The sequence below is a fragment of the Salvelinus namaycush genome, chromosome 4 (genome assembly GCF_016432855.1).
Source record: "Salvelinus namaycush isolate Seneca chromosome 4, SaNama_1.0, whole genome shotgun sequence".
In the NCBI taxonomy this organism is placed as follows: domain Eukaryota; kingdom Metazoa; phylum Chordata; class Actinopteri; order Salmoniformes; family Salmonidae; genus Salvelinus; species Salvelinus namaycush.
The window spans coordinates 54,555,562-54,573,902 of NC_052310.1; the positions used below are offsets into that span (position 1 = coordinate 54,555,562).

The window sequence follows — 18,341 nt, forward strand, 5'->3', positions numbered from 1 at the left end:
TTTTAATTTATAGGATTCAATATACATATTACCCAACATCCGATTTTGGACCAAACTACTTCTTACCAATGAGTAAGACATGAGGAATATCCCAAAATTCTAAAGTCACACGCGGACCCCGCACACCCCATGCCAATCCCACCCCAACAACCAGTATACAGTATCAGTTCTCTGTTTGAGAAGTAGTATGAAGCTGTGGCTTGGAGTATTGCTTCTCCATACTATGTAATGTATTCCCTGTGAATCTGGTGATGTTTTTCTCCCCCTGTTCAGAGAAATTAGTCATTTGAAGTCACTTGCATTATTTACCATAAAGTAGTGTGAAGAACCAGGTTTTGACCACTAGATACCTTTGTTTCTGCTATACCGCCACACTCATTTATACATTTTTCTGGTCTCTTGTGTTTATGAAATACACTATATATACAAAGTATGTGGACACCCCTTCAAATCGGTGGAGTCAGCTATTTCAGTCACACCCGTTGCTGACAGGTGTATAAAATTGAGCACACAGCCATGCAATCTCCATAGGAAAGCATTGGCAGTAGAATGGCCTTACTGAAGAGCTCAGTGACTTTTATCGTGTCCCCGTCATTGAATGCCACCTTTCCAACAAATATATTTGTCTAATTTCTGCCCTGCTAGAGCTGCTCTGGTCAACTGTAAGTGCTGTTATTGTGAAGTGGAAACATCTAGGAGAAAAAACTGCTCAGCCGCGAAGTGATAGGCCACACAAGCTCACAGAATGGGACCCCCGAGTGCTGAAGCACGTAGCGTGTAAAAATTGTCTGTCCTCAGTTGCAACACTCACTTCCGAGTTCCAAACTGCCTCTGAAAGCAACATCAGCAGAAGAACTGTTCGCCAGGAGCTTCATGAAATGGGTTTCCATGGCCGAGCAGCCGCATACAAGCCTAAAATGACCATGCGCAATGTCAAGCGTCGGCTGGAGTGGTGTAAAGCTTGCCGCCATTGGACTCTGGAGCGATGAATTACGCTTCACTATCTGGCAGTCCAATGAAAGAATCTGGGTTTGGCGGATGCCAGGAGAATGCTACCTGCCCCAATGCATAGTGCCAACTGTAAAGTTTGGTGGAGGAGGAATAATGGTCTGGGGCTGTTTTTAATGGTTCAGGCTAGGCCCCTTAGTTCCAGTGAAGGAAAATCTTAACGCTACTGCATGACATTCTAGACAATTCTGTGCTTCCAACTTTGTGGCAATAGTTTGGAGAAGGCCCTTTCCTGTTTCAGAATGACAATGCCCCCGTGCAAAAAGCGAAGTCCATGCAGAAATGGTTTGTCGAGATCGGTGTAGAAGAACTTGACTGGCCTGCACAGAGACCTGACCTCAACCCCATCGAACACCTTTGGGATGAATTGGAAAGCTGACTGCGAGTAAGGCCTAATCGCCCAACATCAGTGCCCGAGCTCACTAATGCTCTTGTGGCTGAATGGAAGCAAGTCCCTGCAGCAATGTTCCAACATCTAGTGGAAATCCTTCCCAGATGCTTGGAGGATGGTATAGTTGCAAAGGGACCAACTCCATGTTGACCCCCATGATTTTGGAATGAGATGTTCGACAAACAGGTGTCCACATACTTTTGGTCATGTGGTGTAGATCACAATATTTCCATTGCACCTTTGGGTAGAAAACCAACAAGTGCAACTGAAGCACAAAATTACTCATTTTTTACGTTCTTAGATCTGCAAGATATTTTTTCGGTTTTATCTTTCCTTTGTGTGAAAAACAGAATCCTGCATTAACATGACCTCTGTCTAGTGGTCAAAACCTGGTACTTTCACACATAATGCAAGCAACTCATTTCTCTGAACAGGAGAAGAAAAAAACCATCACCAGAATCACAGGGAATACATTACATAGTATAGAGAAGCAATACTCCATGCCACATCTTCATACTACTTGTCAAACATAGAGAACTGATACTGTATTCTGGTGGGATTGTTATGGGGGGATCCGTGGGTGGCTTTTGAATTTGTTTGGGGATTCCTCATGTCTTTTTTATTATAATATTTTTTTTGGGGGGGTAGGTCAGCTTTAACATTGCAGATTGTAGCTTCCATCAATGTAATTGTCTGCATCACTTCCAATCTCCCATATTTCTTTGCAAATATATACATACACATGTTTATTTATTTATATATATTTATATATATATATTTTTTTATAAATGTTCCTTTATTACTTTCTAACCCTACCACCCCTCTAATTGGAGTAAACTAGTGAACAACAACTCTTAGGCCTCTACTTCCAGCTTATACATACATACATACATACATACATGCATACATGCATACATGCATACATGCATACATGCATACATGCATACATGCATACATGCATACATACATACAAAATACATTTTATGGACACAGTCTATTTTACAATAGTTCTATTTTCTTTGTTTTTACTCCTGTCCTTCCTCTCCCATCTATTTCTGATGTCCATCCGGTTTGATTTCTATTTGCCATATCTTTCAAACTGTGCTCTTTCACCTAATATACGTTTTACGGACACAGTAGGTTTTACATGAGTTATCTTGTTATTAGTCCCAACCTTCAACTCCATTCAACCCCTCCCATCTATCTCTTAACACCATACATATTGGATTTCTATTTGCCATATATTTTTCAACTGTGCTGTGATGTTTCACAAAAGTTTTGAACCTTTCTTTTCTCATTGTTTCTACAGATTGTAAATTGAAAATATATTTTTTTGCTTAAAGTATAATTATATTATTGATTGATTGACTGACTTTCCAGATCACACAGTAGTGCTGTCTGCAGGGTTAGCTCCAGGTAAATATTGCAATTCTTCAGCCATTCCTGGAACTGTGACCAAAAACAAGCTACATATGGACAGTACCAAAACAAATGATCTAATGTCTTTTCGCAGCAGAATCTGCAGAACTGGGAAGGTTTTATATAAATAACATTCTATTGGTTGCAAGAATTTTGTATTATAATAAAATACATTTTGTATACATAATATACATTCACGTTTTGCGTATCAGTTCATAAACCATGTGTCATGGTACGTTAAAAATCTCTTCCCAACTATTTTGCAATCTATATGGCACAGCTGTCAATTATTTGGTCCTTAATTAAATGAAACTGGTATACTTTTTTATTTATCACAATTTTCTTTAACCAATTATGGTCTTTATTGCAGTGCCGACAGACAAGTTCCTTTACTTTTTCCCCCTTCCACTTTCCTCTTCCATTTTGCGGTAATGCAGCAATTAGTTGGTTGTAATTTTGGGTAGAGCAGACATTTCCATATGTTTTTGTTAGCTGCATGTGTGACAACTCCACCAGTCCTATTTATGATATAATTTACGAAGATTGTACCTTTTTGTAACTGTATTTAAAAAAACAAAAATAAAAGTTTAATCAATTAGTATATTTGAGTTTAACCACAATATTTGTTGTATGAAATTGCAACCAACTTTCTATGGCTTGTTTTAAAAATAGCGATATTTGGGAGATTTCCTTTTCAAATAACTGAAAGTGAGAGGTTGTTATTTGAATAAAGGCAAAAAGGCCAATGTTGAACATTATTGTGAAGTGGAAACATCTAGGAGAAAAAACTGCTCAGCCGCGAAGTGATAGGCCACACAAGCTCACAGAATGGGACCCCCGAGTGCTGAAGCACGTAGCGTGTAAAAATTGTCTGTCCTCAGTTGCAACACTCACTTCCGAGTTCCAAACTGCCTCTGAAAGCAACATCAGCAGAAGAACTGTTCGCCAGGAGCTTCATGAAATGGGTTTCCATGGCCGAGCAGCCGCATACAAGCCTAAAATGACCATGCGCAATGTCAAGCGTCGGCTGGAGTGGTGTAAAGCTTGCCGCCATTGGACTCTGGAGCGATGAATTACGCTTCACTATCTGGCAGTCCAATGAAAGAATCTGGGTTTGGCGGATGCCAGGAGAATGCTACCTGCCCCAATGCATAGTGCCAACTGTAAAGTTTGGTGGAGGAGGAATAATGGTCTGGGGCTGTTTTTAATGGTTCAGGCTAGGCCCCTTAGTTCCAGTGAAGGAAAATCTTAACGCTACTGCATGACATTCTAGACAATTCTGTGCTTCCAACTTTGTGGCAATAGTTTGGAGAAGGCCCTTTCCTGTTTCAGAATGACAATGCCCCCGTGCAAAAAGCGAAGTCCATGCAGAAATGGTTTGTCGAGATCGGTGTAGAAGAACTTGACTGGCCTGCACAGAGACCTGACCTCAACCCCATCGAACACCTTTGGGATGAATTGGAAAGCTGACTGCGAGTAAGGCCTAATCGCCCAACATCAGTGCCCGAGCTCACTAATGCTCTTGTGGCTGAATGGAAGCAAGTCCCTGCAGCAATGTTCCAACATCTAGTGGAAATCCTTCCCAGATGCTTGGAGGATGGTATAGTTGCAAAGGGACCAACTCCATGTTGACCCCCATGATTTTGGAATGAGATGTTCGACAAACAGGTGTCCACATACTTTTGGTCATGTGGTGTAGATCACAATATTTCCATTGCACCTTTGGGTAGAAAACCAACAAGTGCAACTGAAGCACAAAATTACTAATTTTTTACGTTCTTAGATCTGCAAGATATTTTTTCGGTTTTATCTTTCCTTTGTGTGAAAAACAGAATCCTGCATTAACATGACCTCTGTCTAGTGGTCAAAACCTGGTACTTTCACACATAATGCAAGCAACTCATTTCTCTGAACAGGAGAAGAAAAAAACCATCACCAGAATCACAGGGAATACATTACATAGTATAGAGAAGCAATACTCCATGCCACATCTTCATACTACTTGTCAAACATAGAGAACTGATACTGTATTCTGGTGGGATTGTTATGGGGGGATCCGTGGGTGGCTTTTGAATTTGTTTGGGGATTCCTCATGTCTTTTTTATTATAATATTTTTTTTGGGGGGGTAGGTCAGCTTTAACATTGCAGATTGTAGCTTCCATCAATGTAATTGTCTGCATCACTTCCAATCTCCCATATTTCTTTGCAAATATATACATACACATGTTTATTTATTTATATATATTTATATATATATATTTTTTTATAAATGTTCCTTTATTACTTTCTAACCCTACCACCCCTCTAATTGGAGTAAACTAGTGAACAACAACTCTTAGGCCTCTACTTCCAGCTTATACATACATACATACATACATACATACATACATACATACATACATACATGCATACATGCATACATGCATACATGCATACATACATACAAAATACATTTTATGGACACGTTCTATTTTCTTTGTTTTTACTCCTGTCCTTCCTCTCCCATCTATTTCTGATGTCCATCCGGTTTGATTTCTATTTGCCATATCTTTCAAACTGTGCTCTTTCACCTAATATACGTTTTACAGACACAGTAGGTTTTACATGAGTTATCTTGTTATTAGTTGTTATTAGTCCCAACCTTCAACTCCATTCAACCCCTCCCATCTATCTCTTAACACCATACATATTGGATTTCTATTTGCCATATATTTTTCAACTGTGCTGTGATGTTTCACAAAAGTTTTGAACCTTTCTTTTCTCATTGTTTCTACAGATTGTAAATTGAAAATATATTTTTTTGCTTAAAGTATAATTATATTATTGATTGATTGACTGACTTTCCAGATCACACAGTAGTGCTGTCTGCAGGGTTAGCTCCAGGTAAATATTGCAATTCTTCAGCCATTCCTGGAACTGTGACCAAAAACAAGCTACATATGGACAGTACCAAAACAAATGATCTAATGTCTTTTCGCAGCAGAATCTGCAGAACTGGGAAGGTTTTATATAAATAACATTCTATTGGTTGCAAGAATTTTGTATTATAATAAAATACATTTTGTATACATAATATACATTCACGTTTTGCGTATCAGTTCATAAACCATGTGTCATGGTACGTTAAAAATCTCTTCCCAACTATTTTGCAATCTATATGGCACAGCTGTCAATTATTTGGTCCTTAATTAAATGAAACTGGTATACTTTTTTATTTATCACAATTTTCTTTAACCAATTATGGTCTTTATTGCAGTGCCGACAGACAAGTTCCTTTACTTTTTCCCCCTTCCACTTTCCTCTTCCATTTTGCGGTAATGCAGCAATTAGTTGGTTGTAATTTTGGGTAGAGCAGACATTTCCATATGTTTTTGTTAGCTGCATGTGTGACAACTCCACCAGTCCTATTTATGATATAATTTACGAAGATTGTACCTTTTTGTAACTGTATTTAAAAAAACAAAAATAAAAGTTTAATCAATTAGTATATTTGAGTTTAACCACAATATTTGTTGTATGAAATTGCAACCAACTTTCTATGGCTTGTTTTAAAAATAGCGATATTTGGGAGATTTCCTTTTCAAATAACTGAAAGTGAGAGGTTGTTATTTGAATAAAGGCAAAAAGGCCAATGTTGAACATGGGGTGAGACCTGCTTACTAATTTGTTAGAGAACCAGTTCGGATTTAAGTATAACTTTTGTGTGACTGAAGCCTTTAGTGAGAGGTCTAATGCTTTAATATTGAATAATTTCTGCCCTCCGAATTCATATTCATGATATAATTAAGCCTGTTTCATTTTGTCTGGCTTGCCGTTACAATTAAATGGAATAGTTTTTTTCTCATATAATTTAAACAGTTCGCTAGGTGTAGGCAAGACCCTAAATAAATAGGTAAACTGGGATATGACTAAAGAGTTAATCAGGGTGATTTTTCCCCCACAAATAGATAGGTATTTACCTTTCCATGGTAGCAAGATCTTATCTATTTTTGCTAACTTTCTATAACAATGTATTGTAGTGAGATCATTTATTTATTTTGGGGATATGTATACTCAGTATATCCACATCACTGTCAGACCATTTTATTGGTAAACTACACAGTAATGTGAAAGTTGTATTTTTTTAGTGATCCACATTTTATCATAATTTGGTTGTAATCCAGAGAGGTTAGAAAAATTATCTAGATCCTCTGTGGCTGTGGAGGGATCCAAGTTGTGGATTTAAAAGAAACCATGAATCATCAACGTACAATGACACCGTTGTTTTTAAACTATGGATTTCTAACCTCTTGATATTATTGTTGGATCTGATTTTAACAGCTAACATTTCGATGGCCATAATAAATAGATATGCCCATAGTGGACAACCTTGTTTTACCGCTCTTGACAGTTTAAAACTTTCTGAGAAGTAGCCATTATTTACTATTTTACACCTAGTGTTACTATACATGATTTTAACCCATTTTATAAGAGATTCTGCTCAATTGAAATGTTCCAGGCATTTTATATGTAAACGCCAGTCATACTATGAATAGCTGACAATGGTGTTCTATTGTGTCCAGTACTTATATTATCTCCTATGTATCGTCCATGTAAAAAAAACTGTCTGATTTATAATGAATAATGCCGACAATACCATTTTAATTCTATGCGCTATACATTTTGCTAGAATTTTTGCATCACAACACTGAAGTGTAAGGGGCTTCCTCATGTCTTACTCATTGGTAGGAAGAAGTTTGGTCCAAATCAAGCGATTAATGCTTTTGAAGGTTGGTTCAATGATAAATAAAAAATTGGTTTCGATAATTCTTTTAGACATTACATACGCTATGCATTATGTGGGTTGAATGCTGTAACAACACTGAATAAAGCCATTAAAAGTCCCATGATGGAAGTGACTGCCTATTACTGCTCATCACTTATTAACCATCATTTAGTAACATTACTTTACTTTCATAAAATATTTCAGTTGTGTATATTACATTTGTTTTACACAGTTTGGGCTTGATCTGATTTTATCTCTAGATAAACTGCGCCTCGAGCTCACAGAAAAAAAACCAGAACGTAATGGAATTCAAATCATTGAACCGACGTTGGTCAATTAGTTGCATGAAGGACAGTTTTATCCTATCTTTGTGTATCTATCCACATTCTGCTCCACAACTAGCTCCAGGGGCAATGTACTGCAGCTCTCTGTGGCTGTACTCTTTCGAAAATATGTGCAAAGCAGAAGATCCATTTCCGTCTCCGCAGATGGACTTATTCTATTGTATTCTACTCATCCTCCCAGGGTGTACCTGCAGCAGACCCTGAACGACACCGTGGGCAGGAAGATCGTGGTGGACTTCTTGGGTTTCAACTGGAACTGGATCAACAAGCAGCAGAGCAAAAGGAACTGGGGCCAGCTCACCTCCAACCTGCTCCTCATAGGCATGGAGGGTAAGGAAGGGACGCAGGTTGACGTTTATTGGGATAAATCTTAAACTAAAATTACCATTTTCGTCTTCATTTAAGGTTAGGGTTGGGTATAAGGTTAGCATTGTGATTAGGGTTATGTTTCAAATCAGATTTTATAACTTTTTGGCTGTGCCAGCTAGTGACCACCCTGTAGAGCTGCCTCCAGTACATGAGTCATCCCACTAAATGCCAACCTGTGGAGGGGACTGAGGAAGTGCTTCTAGGATACGGGACTAAGGGGCTATTAGGGACCCTGGCTAGCTGCGGCCTATAGATACAGGGGATAGCTGGATCACCAAGCAGCAGAGCAAGAAGAACTGGGGCCACCTCACCTCCAGCCTGCTGCTCATAGGCGTGGAGGTAAGAGCCCTATAGCATTGCGGGTATGGACCTGTATGTATAGAGGGTGAGGGAATGGAGGGTAAGGAAGGGACTCTGGGGCTTCGAGGCATGGGGACGATGACCAGCAGGTGATTTCCCTAGTCATGTCAGACAAGGAAATTATATACATAATATCTACCATGTGGGTGCCACATATTGCTGATGGAAAGAGTGAACTACTGTCTCAATATGCAGTAAAAGGCCTTGTGGAAAGGACGTTATGAAAGAAATCCACTCACCTTAAATCAGCTGAAATTAGCTTAAGTTCATTGCACTTGCATAGACGGACAGATAATCTTGTGATCTGCTCAATGTTTGTAGGCAATGTAACGCCAGCCCATTACGACGAGCAGCAGAACTTCTTTGCACAAATCAAAGGTTACAAAAGGTGTATCCTCTTCCCTCCGGACCAGTTTGAGTGTCTCTACCCCTTTCCTGTTCACCACCCCTGTGACAGACAGAGCCAGGTAACCCCTACTTTATGATATAATGTATTTGACAATTTAAAAACATAATCAACCGCACGTGGACACAATGCATGAAAAAATGATCGAGGATAACACAAAGTTGAACTTATTTCTATTGTAGTCCCAATTGAAACCGGTAAGAAGGTTTGTGGAATGTGCCACACACAACACCGTGTTTTATTTGATATGCATGGATTTTCTGTTTCTCAACTGTTTCTGTTTTGTTTTTAAGTAATCTAACTAACAGCAATTTTGCTTTTGCCATTTTTAGGTTGACTTTGAGAACCCTGACTATGAGAGGTTTCCCAACTTCAAGAATGTAGTGGGCTATGAGACTGTGGTGGGCCCCGGAGATGTTCTTTACATCCCCATGTACTGGTAAGAGCTGTTTAATAACCACCTAGAGTCGATGTCCACGCCCCCCACAGAAATCAAATAGCATAATAAAAAAATCCACATCAAAATCCGTCTAAGCTAGAGATGGGTTGCGTCTCAATCTACCACATCTGCCAATGTCGGCCTTCCACATCTGCTTTGTTTGTCAGACCAGGAGACATCCCAAAAATCTGTCTTCTCACGAAAACGTCAATAGCATCCCAGCGGTTTGGCCTAGAAAATAATATTATGGAAAGGCGAGACTCTCACGAACACTTCTGTTTGTAGTGTCCTAACAGTTTGGGGTACACACTAATGTGACCCCTCTATGGACATCCACAAGCCTCACAAGACTCGTCTGTAGGTAGCCCAGTACCAGTTTAAAAAATGAATTGAAGTATACACGGAGTGTACAAAACATTAAGGACACCGGCCATTTCCAATACATAGACTGACTAGGTGAATCCAGGTAAAAGCTATGATCCGTTATAAATGTCACTTGTTTAATCCACTTCAATCAATGTAGATGAAGGGGAGGAGACAGGTTAAAGAAGGATGTTTAAGCTTTGGGACAATTGAGACATGGATTGTGTATGTGTGCCATTCAGAGGTTGAAGGGGCAAGACAAAAGATGTAAGTGCCATGGAACTGGGTATGGAAGTAGGTGCCAGGTGCAGCGGTTTGTGTCAAGAACTGCAGTGCTGCTGGATTTTTCATTCTCAACAGTTTGGCGTGTGTATCAAGAATGGTCCACCAACCACAGGACATCCATCCAATTTGACACTACTGTGGGAAGCATTGGAGTCAACATGGGCCAGCATCCCTGTGGAGCGCTTTCGACACCTTGTAGAGTCCATGCCCGACCGAATTTAAGCTATTCTGAGGGCAAAAGGGGCAGTAGCAACTCAATATTAGGAATGTGTCCTTAATGTTTTCTATACTCAGTGTATATGGAGGTAGTTTTAGAGCACCAAAAATGTTAAATATGGGGGATAATAGCTGCACAGCTATTTTCAGGTCTCTCCAGAGATGTTCAAGTCCAGGCTCTGGCTGGGCCACTCAAGCACATTGAGAAACTTGTCCCGAAGCCACTCCTGCATTGTCTTGGCTGTGTGCTTTGGGTCATTGTCCTGTTGGAAGGTGAACCTTCGCCCCAATCTGAGGTCCTGAGCACTCTGGAGCAGGTTTTCATCAAGGATCTCTCTGTACTTTTCTCTGTTCATCTTTCCTTCGATCCTGACTAGTCTCCCCAGTACCTGCTGCTGAAAAACATTCCCACAGCATGATGCTGCCACCACCGTAGGGTTGGTGCCAGGTTTCCTCTAGACGTGACGCTTGGCATTCAGGCCAAAGAGTTCAATCTTGGTTTCATCAGACCAGAGAATCTTGTTTCTCAAGGTACAAATCTGTCATTCTGCCCCTGAACAAGGCAGTTAACCCACTGTTCCTAGACCGTCATTGAAAATAAGAATTTGTTCTTAACTGACTTGCCTAGTTAAATAAAGGTTAAAAAAAAAAGTTTTAAAAAAATGGTCTGAAAGTCCTTCAGATGCCTTTTGGCATACTCCCAGCGGGATGTCATATGCCTTTTACTGATGACTGGATCCATCTGGCCACTCTACCATAAAGGCCTGATTGGTGGAGTGCTGCAGAGATGGGAGAATCTTCGAGAAGGACAACCATCTCCACAGAGGAACGGCGGAGCTTTGTCAGATTGATCAGTTTAGCCGGGCGGCCATCTCTAGGAAGAGTCTCGGTTGTTCCAAACTTCTTCCATTTAAGAACGATGGAGGCCACTGTCAGGGATGCAAACTAGTCACCTTTCTGCGAAATTCGCAGTTTTGTGTCCAAGATCTAATGAGTTTGGGAGGTGGGGGGCTTTGGATCAGACTACTGGCTGTAAGCGAACGAGTGATGCGCGTTTGGAGCAATACTGGCTGTATCCAAGGCTCAGCCAATCGTTCACATAACAGGAGAATGCAGCACGCGACTGAAGAGAGAAGAGACAACCAATTTGCTAGTTACAGCATCAGCGCATGCTCTGGAAAGATAGCGGAGAGTAGAAAGGCAGTTTGCCATTTACAGCAGCGCCCCCCCTGAACGATAACGAAGAGGTAGGTGAGAAGCCTGACCATTGGGGTGAGAAGGTGATGAAGCGTACTTCATGAGCTGTAACCGAAAAACAACTGGCATTTGGAAAGTTTGAGGTGATGGAGAAAGTGTGGTGGAACAAGTATTGTTATCATTGTTAACTAACGTTATCTTGCTAGCTGGATCAAATTCTCTGTTAGCTAGCCTTAACTTAACTGTTTCAAATAATTGAGTTTATGGTGTGAAAATTAGCTGGCTAATAAAGTCAGACAGCTAACTTTAGCTAGTTAACGTTACAACATCAGATGAGCTAACATTTGTAACCTAACCAATTCACTATAGTATTAACTGGTATAACGTTACGACTCTTTGCCATTCCTCAAGTTATAGTGCGTTAGTTGCTTACTGGACGCTGGCAATCTGTGAAATGTTGACTAGTTAACTAGCTACTATCTGTGAACTAATATTTTCCATCTACAATATGTGGTTAATTTTTAGAATGAGAGAATTAGGTGAAAATGAGGCGTTGCTTGTTAAAACAAGTGGATTCAGGGATCAAGTGTAGCTGCCACTATAGAGGTGGTTACAAACGCTTTCTCACTTTTTCAAAACAGTGGATAAAAAGGGGTATGCCAGGTGTACTCAATTATGCCAACAAAGGGTCTCACGCTCTGCTGCTGGCACATTGTAGAACCGATGTCCACAGGCAGAAAGTGTGCAATGTAATAACCTGCAGTGAAGCCCAAAGATATTTTTTTTTATGTATTTTATTTTTTATTTCACCTTTTATTTAACCAGGTAGGCCAGTTGAGAACAAGTTCTCATTTACAACCGCGACCTGGCCAAGATGAAGCAAAGCAGTGCGACAGAAACAACAACTCAGTTACACATGGGATAAACAAACGTACAGTCAATAACACAATAGAAAAATCTATGTACAGTGTGTGCATATGTAGAAGATTAGGGAGGTAAGGCAATAAATAGGCCATAGAGGCGTAATAATTACAATTTAGCATTAACACTGGAGTGATAGATGTGCAGATGATGATGTGCAAGTAGAGATACTAGGGTGCAAAAAGATAAATAACAATATGGGGATGAGTTAGTTGGGTGTGTTATTTACAGATTGGCTGTGTACAGGTACAGTGATCGGTAAGCTGCTCTGACAGCTGATGCTTAAAGTTAGTGAGGGAGATATAAGTCTCCAGCTTCAGTTATTTTTGCAATTCGTTCCAGTCATTGGCAGCAGAGAACTGGAAGGAAAGGTGGCCAAAGGAAGTGTTGGCTTTGGGGATGACCAGTGAAATATACCTGCTGGAGCGTGCTATAGATGACCTGGAGCCAGTGGGTTAGGCGACGACTATGTAGCGAGGGCCAGCCAACGAGCGCATACAGGTCGCAGTGGTGGGTAGTATATGGGGATTTGGTGACAAAACGGACGGCACTGTGATAGACTATATCCAGTTTGCTGAGTAGAGTGTTGTTGGCTATTTTGTAAATGACATCGCCGATGTCAAAGATCGGTAGGATAGTCAGTTTTACGAGGGTATGTTTAGCAGCATGAGTGAAGGAGGGTTTGTTGTGAAATAGGAAGACGATTCTAGATTTAATTTTGGATTGGAGATGCTTAATGTGAGTCTGGAAGGAGAGTTTACAGTTTAACCAGACACATAGGTATTTGTAGTTGTCCACATATTCTAAGTCAGAAGTGTCCAGAGTAGTGATACTAGTCGGGCGGGTGTGGGCAGCGATTGGTTGAAGTGCATGCATTTCCTTTTTCTAGCATTTAAAAGCAATTGGTGGCCACGGAAGGATTGTTGTATGACATAGAAGCTCGTTTGGAGGTTAGTTAACACAGTGTCCAAAGAAGGGCCAGAGGAATACAGAATGGTGTCGTCTGCGTAGAGGTGGATCAGAGAATCACCAGCAGCAAGAGCGAAATCATTGACATGTACAGAGAAAAGAGTCAGCCTGAGAATTGAGCCCTGTGGCACCCCCATAGACTGCCAGAGGTCCGGACAACAGGCCCTCCAATTTGACACACTGAACTCTATCAGAGAAGTAGTTGGTGAACCAGGCGAGGCAGTCATTTGAGAAGCCAAGGCTATTGAGTCTGCCGATAAGAATGCTGTGATTGAGAGTCGAAAGCCTTGGCCAGGTCGATGAAGACGGCTGCACAGTACTGTCTTTTAATCGATGGCGGTTATGATATCGTTTAGGACCTTGAGTGTGACTGAGGTGCACCCATGACCAGCTTGGAAACCAGATTGCATTATGGAGAAGGTACGGTGGGATTCGAAATGGTCGGTGATATGTTCTGATATTGCTTTTGTTGTGTTGAACTTGACAGTACCACTTGTGAATGAGTGGGGCATTATTACATGTTTTACTTGGTGAATGTTATTTTGTAGCCTTGTGCACTTGATCAATGTATACTATTGTGGCCACTATAATAGAGCAAAAAAATGTTTGTTTCATTCTATTTCTACTTTAAGAAGTTTTTTTCCCAAGTGCAATATTTAGATGTGTGTGGTCACAAGCATTCTATTGTAAAGGCGGCCATGGCTAACTGCAATATTAGTGTGTTGTTTTTTTCTCAAGACTTGAGTGTCATTTTGCAGTGAAGTCTAGGCAAGTAATAACATCAGATTGCTTTCCTTTTTTCTGGTGAGTTAGGTTCACATTAACCACTTTTCATTTTACACATACAGACTGAGCATGTAGATCATATTCTTTGTTGTTTAATTAGTTAAAACCTGCCTTTCCCCCTAGCAGGGATTCTTTTTCTTGTTTCGGTGCAACAACAAAAAAGTGTCACCTTTTTGGGCCCTCACCAGTTTGCATCCCTGCACTGTGTTCTTGAGGACCTTCAATGCTGCAGAAATGTTTTGGTACCCTTCCCCAGATCTGTTCGTCTACACAATCCTGTTTTGGAGTTCTACATACAATTCCTTTGACCTCATGGTTTGGTTTTTGCTCTGACATGCACTGTCAACTTTGGGACCTTATATAGACAGGTGTGTACCTTTTCCAAATCATGTCCAGTCAATTGAATTTACCACAGGTGGACTCCAATCAGGTTGTAGAAACATTTTGAGGATCAATGGAAACAAGATGCACCTGAGCTCAATTTCGAGTCTCATAGCAAAGGGTCTGAATACTTATGTAAATAAGGTATTTGTAATTTTTTTAATACATTTGCAAAAAATGTCTAAAACCCCATTTTCTCTTTGTCATTATGGGGTATTGTGTGTAGACTGATCAGGATTTTTCCCCCTCCATTTTAGAATAAGGATGTAACGTAACACAATGTGGAAGGGGTCTGAATACTTTCCAAATGCTTTGTAGGACAGACACTTTAAAACAAACTTCCTTTTAATGTATTTTTTGACTGTTTTTCCATGAATTAATCTGTTATTCAATGTGTTTCTATGGGCTTGTTCTATGGGCTAGTAGCAGTATGGCCAAATTCAACGTTTCATCAAATCATTTTTTAATATTTATTTTTAACACCTAAAGGGGTACTAAAATTCCAAATCAAATGGCTAAATGATCCTTGGTATGACCATCTTAAAACAATTATATATGTTAGCTTAGTAGAACCCCCCCACCCCCCCCCCAAATCACAATGTGAGGGTATGTACAGTGTATCTGTAACTAAGCCCTGTATTTGTAAGAGTTGTTATGTAGCGTGTCTGATGCTGTTTTCTCACTAAGGATGCTGTCGTTGAAATACCAACACTGGCATTGTGGAACCTAACTTGATAGTTTGACCTGTTGGTGACATTGTAAATGATCTGCTAATCCTGCTCTGTTTTCTTTTCACGGCTAACTCAGGTGGCACCACATTGAGTCCCTGCTGAGTGGTGGCGTGACCATCACTGTCAACTTCTGGTACAAGGTACAGTACATGACCAAAAGTTTGTGTACATCTCCTCGTCGAACATCTCATTCCAAAGTCAAAGTTGGTCCCCCCTTTTACTGCTATAACAGCCTCCACTCTTCTGGGAAGGCGTTCCACTAGATGTTGGAACATTGCTGCGGGGACTTGCTTCCATTCAGCCACAAGAGCATTAGTGAGGTCGGGCACTGATGTTGGGCGATTAGGCCTGGCTCGCAGTCGTCGTTCCAATTCATCCCAAAGGTGTTCGATGGGGTTGAGGACAGTTCTCTATGCAGGCCAGTCAAGTTCTTCCGCACTAGTCTCGACAAACCATTTCTGTATGGACCTCGCTTTGTGCATGGGGGCATTATAATGCTGAAACAGAAAAGGGTCTTCCCCAAACTGTTGCCCCAAAGTTGGAAGCGTAGAATTGTCTAGAATGTCATTGTATGCTGGAGCGTTAAGATTTCCCTTCACTGGAACTAAGGGGTCTAGCCCAAACCATGACAAACAGCCCCAGACCATTATTCCTCCACCAAACTTTACAGTTGGCACCACACATTGTGGCAGGTAGCGTTCTCCTGGCATCCACAAAAACCCAGATTTGTCTGTCAGACTGCCAGATGGTGAAGTGTAATTCATCACTCCAGTTCTTGTGCTGATGTTGCATCCAGAGGCAGTTTGGAACTCGGTAGTGTGTGTTGCAACCGAGGACAGACCATTTTTATGCGCTACGTGCTTCAGCACTTGGCGGTCCCATTCTGTGAGCTTGTGTAGCCTACCACTTTGCGGCTGAGCTGTAGTTGTTCCAAGACGTTTCCACTTCACAATAACAGCACTTACAGTTGATCGGGGCAGCTCTAGCAGCACAGAAATTTGACGAACTGACTTGTTGGAAAGGTGGCATCCTATGACGGTGAACAGGTTGAAAGTCACTGAGCTCTTCAGTAAGGCCATTCTACTATCAATGTTTGTCTATGGAGATTGCATGGCTGTGTGCTCGATTTTATACACATGACAGCAGCGGGTGTGGCTGTCCACATACTTTTGGATATATTGTGTATGAACTCACTGAAATATGTCACCCTGTCTCATATCACTGACAGTATCACCTTTACTACATTCATGTCAACAAATGTTGTGGCACCCCGAAGGAGGCAGCATTACAGTCAAAATATTGGTGAAATGAATCATTTTGCATTGAGGGATATATTTCTCACTCAGCAGGATGCACTGTATTCACTAGTCATTTTAAATCAACTTGGATCACCTCGATACATCCTTACTCATAGAAATAGAATTTGAGCTCATGTTCTGTCCTTACTATGTGATCTATCTTTCCCCCAGGGTGCGCCAACGCCCAAGAGGATAGAAAACCCATTGAGAGCCCATCAGAAGGTGGCGATCATGAGAAACATAGAGAAGATGCTGGGGGAGGCACTGGGAGACTCTCACGAGGTACTGGAACTGGACAGACGGGTGGAATATTATGATAGTATTTATTTGAGATCTAGCCTGGTATCTGTATGTGCTGCTGAAGCCAACACCTCTGACTGTTGTTGTTATATCTGGCATGACAGCCATAGTTGGGTAAAGCTAAGCACAAACATATCTGGACCAGGCTACTGAAGATCCCATCGACCCAATGATTTCAGAACTAGAACGTGACTACATCAGAGTCATTCTGAGTCACACCATTTCTAGAACATCAAATGAGATTTCACAGCTCTGAGGTACCAAGATTCTCGCTGGTTCCAGAACTAGAACATGACATCAAATTAATGACATCTGGCTGCTCTGTATTTAGTTGGTCCTGTAGGAATAGTGCAGGAGGAGGAAGGGGTGTTGTGGTACGGTACATAGTGAATGGAGGAAGGGGGGATGTGGTACGGTACAGAGTGACGGGGGGGGATGTGGTACGGTACAGAGTGAATGGACGAAGGGGTGTGTGGTACAGTACAGAGTGAAGGGAGGAAGGGGGGGGTGGTACGGTACAGAGTGACGGGGGGATGTGGTACGGTACAGAGTGAATGGACGAAGGGGGGATGTGGTACGGTACAGAGTGAATGGAGGAAGGGGGGATGTGGTACGGTACAGAGTGAATGGAGGAAGGGGGGATGTGGTACGGTACAGAGTGAATGGACGAAGGGAGGTGTGGTACGGTACAGAGTGAATGGACGAAGGGAGGTGTGGTACGGTACAGAGTGAATGGACGAAGGGAGGTGTGGTACAGTAGAGAGTGAATGGACGAAGGGAGGTGTGGTACGGTACAGAGTGAATGGACGAAGGGAGGTGTGGTACAGTAGAGAGTGAATGGACGAAGGGAGGTGTGGTACGGTACAGAGTGAATGGACGAAGGGAGGTGTGGTACGGTACAGAGTGAATGGACGAAGGGGGGATGTGGTACAGTACAGAGTGAATGGAGGAAGGGGGGATGTGGTACGGTACAGATTGAATGGAGGAAGGGGGGATGTGGTACGGTACAGAGTGAATGGACGAAGGGAGGTGTGGTACGGTACAGAGTGAATGGACGAAGGGAGGTGTGGTACAGTAGAGAGTGAATGGACGAAGGGAGGTGTGGTACGGTACAGAGTGAATGGACGAAGGGAGGTGTGGTACAGTAGAGAGTGAATGGACGAAGGGAGGTGTGGTACGGTACAGAGTGAATGGACGAAGGGAGGTGTGGTACGGTACAGAGTGAATGGACGAAGGGAGGTGTGGTACAGTAGAGAGTGAATGGACGAAGGGAGGTGTGGTACGGTACAGAGTGAATGGACGAAGGGAGGTGTGGTACGGTACAGAGTGAATGGACGAAGGGAGGTGTGGTACGGTACAGAGTGAATGGACGAAGGGAGGTGTGGTACGGTA

General features: G+C 41.6%; 1 protein-coding gene across 1 annotated transcript in view; it reads left to right on the forward strand.

Annotated features, from left to right (window-relative positions):
* Positions 1–18,341, forward strand: part of LOC120046624 (hypoxia-inducible factor 1-alpha inhibitor-like) — a 59,497-nt gene that overhangs the window by 19,746 nt on the left and 21,410 nt on the right. The window contains exons 3-7 of the mRNA XM_038992009.1: positions 8,110–8,258; positions 8,979–9,124; positions 9,396–9,502; positions 15,428–15,491; positions 16,821–16,931. Coding sequence (XP_038847937.1) covers positions 8,110–8,258; positions 8,979–9,124; positions 9,396–9,502; positions 15,428–15,491; positions 16,821–16,931 — 577 coding nt within the window. The remainder of the gene's footprint in view (positions 1–8,109; positions 8,259–8,978; positions 9,125–9,395; positions 9,503–15,427; positions 15,492–16,820; positions 16,932–18,341) is intronic.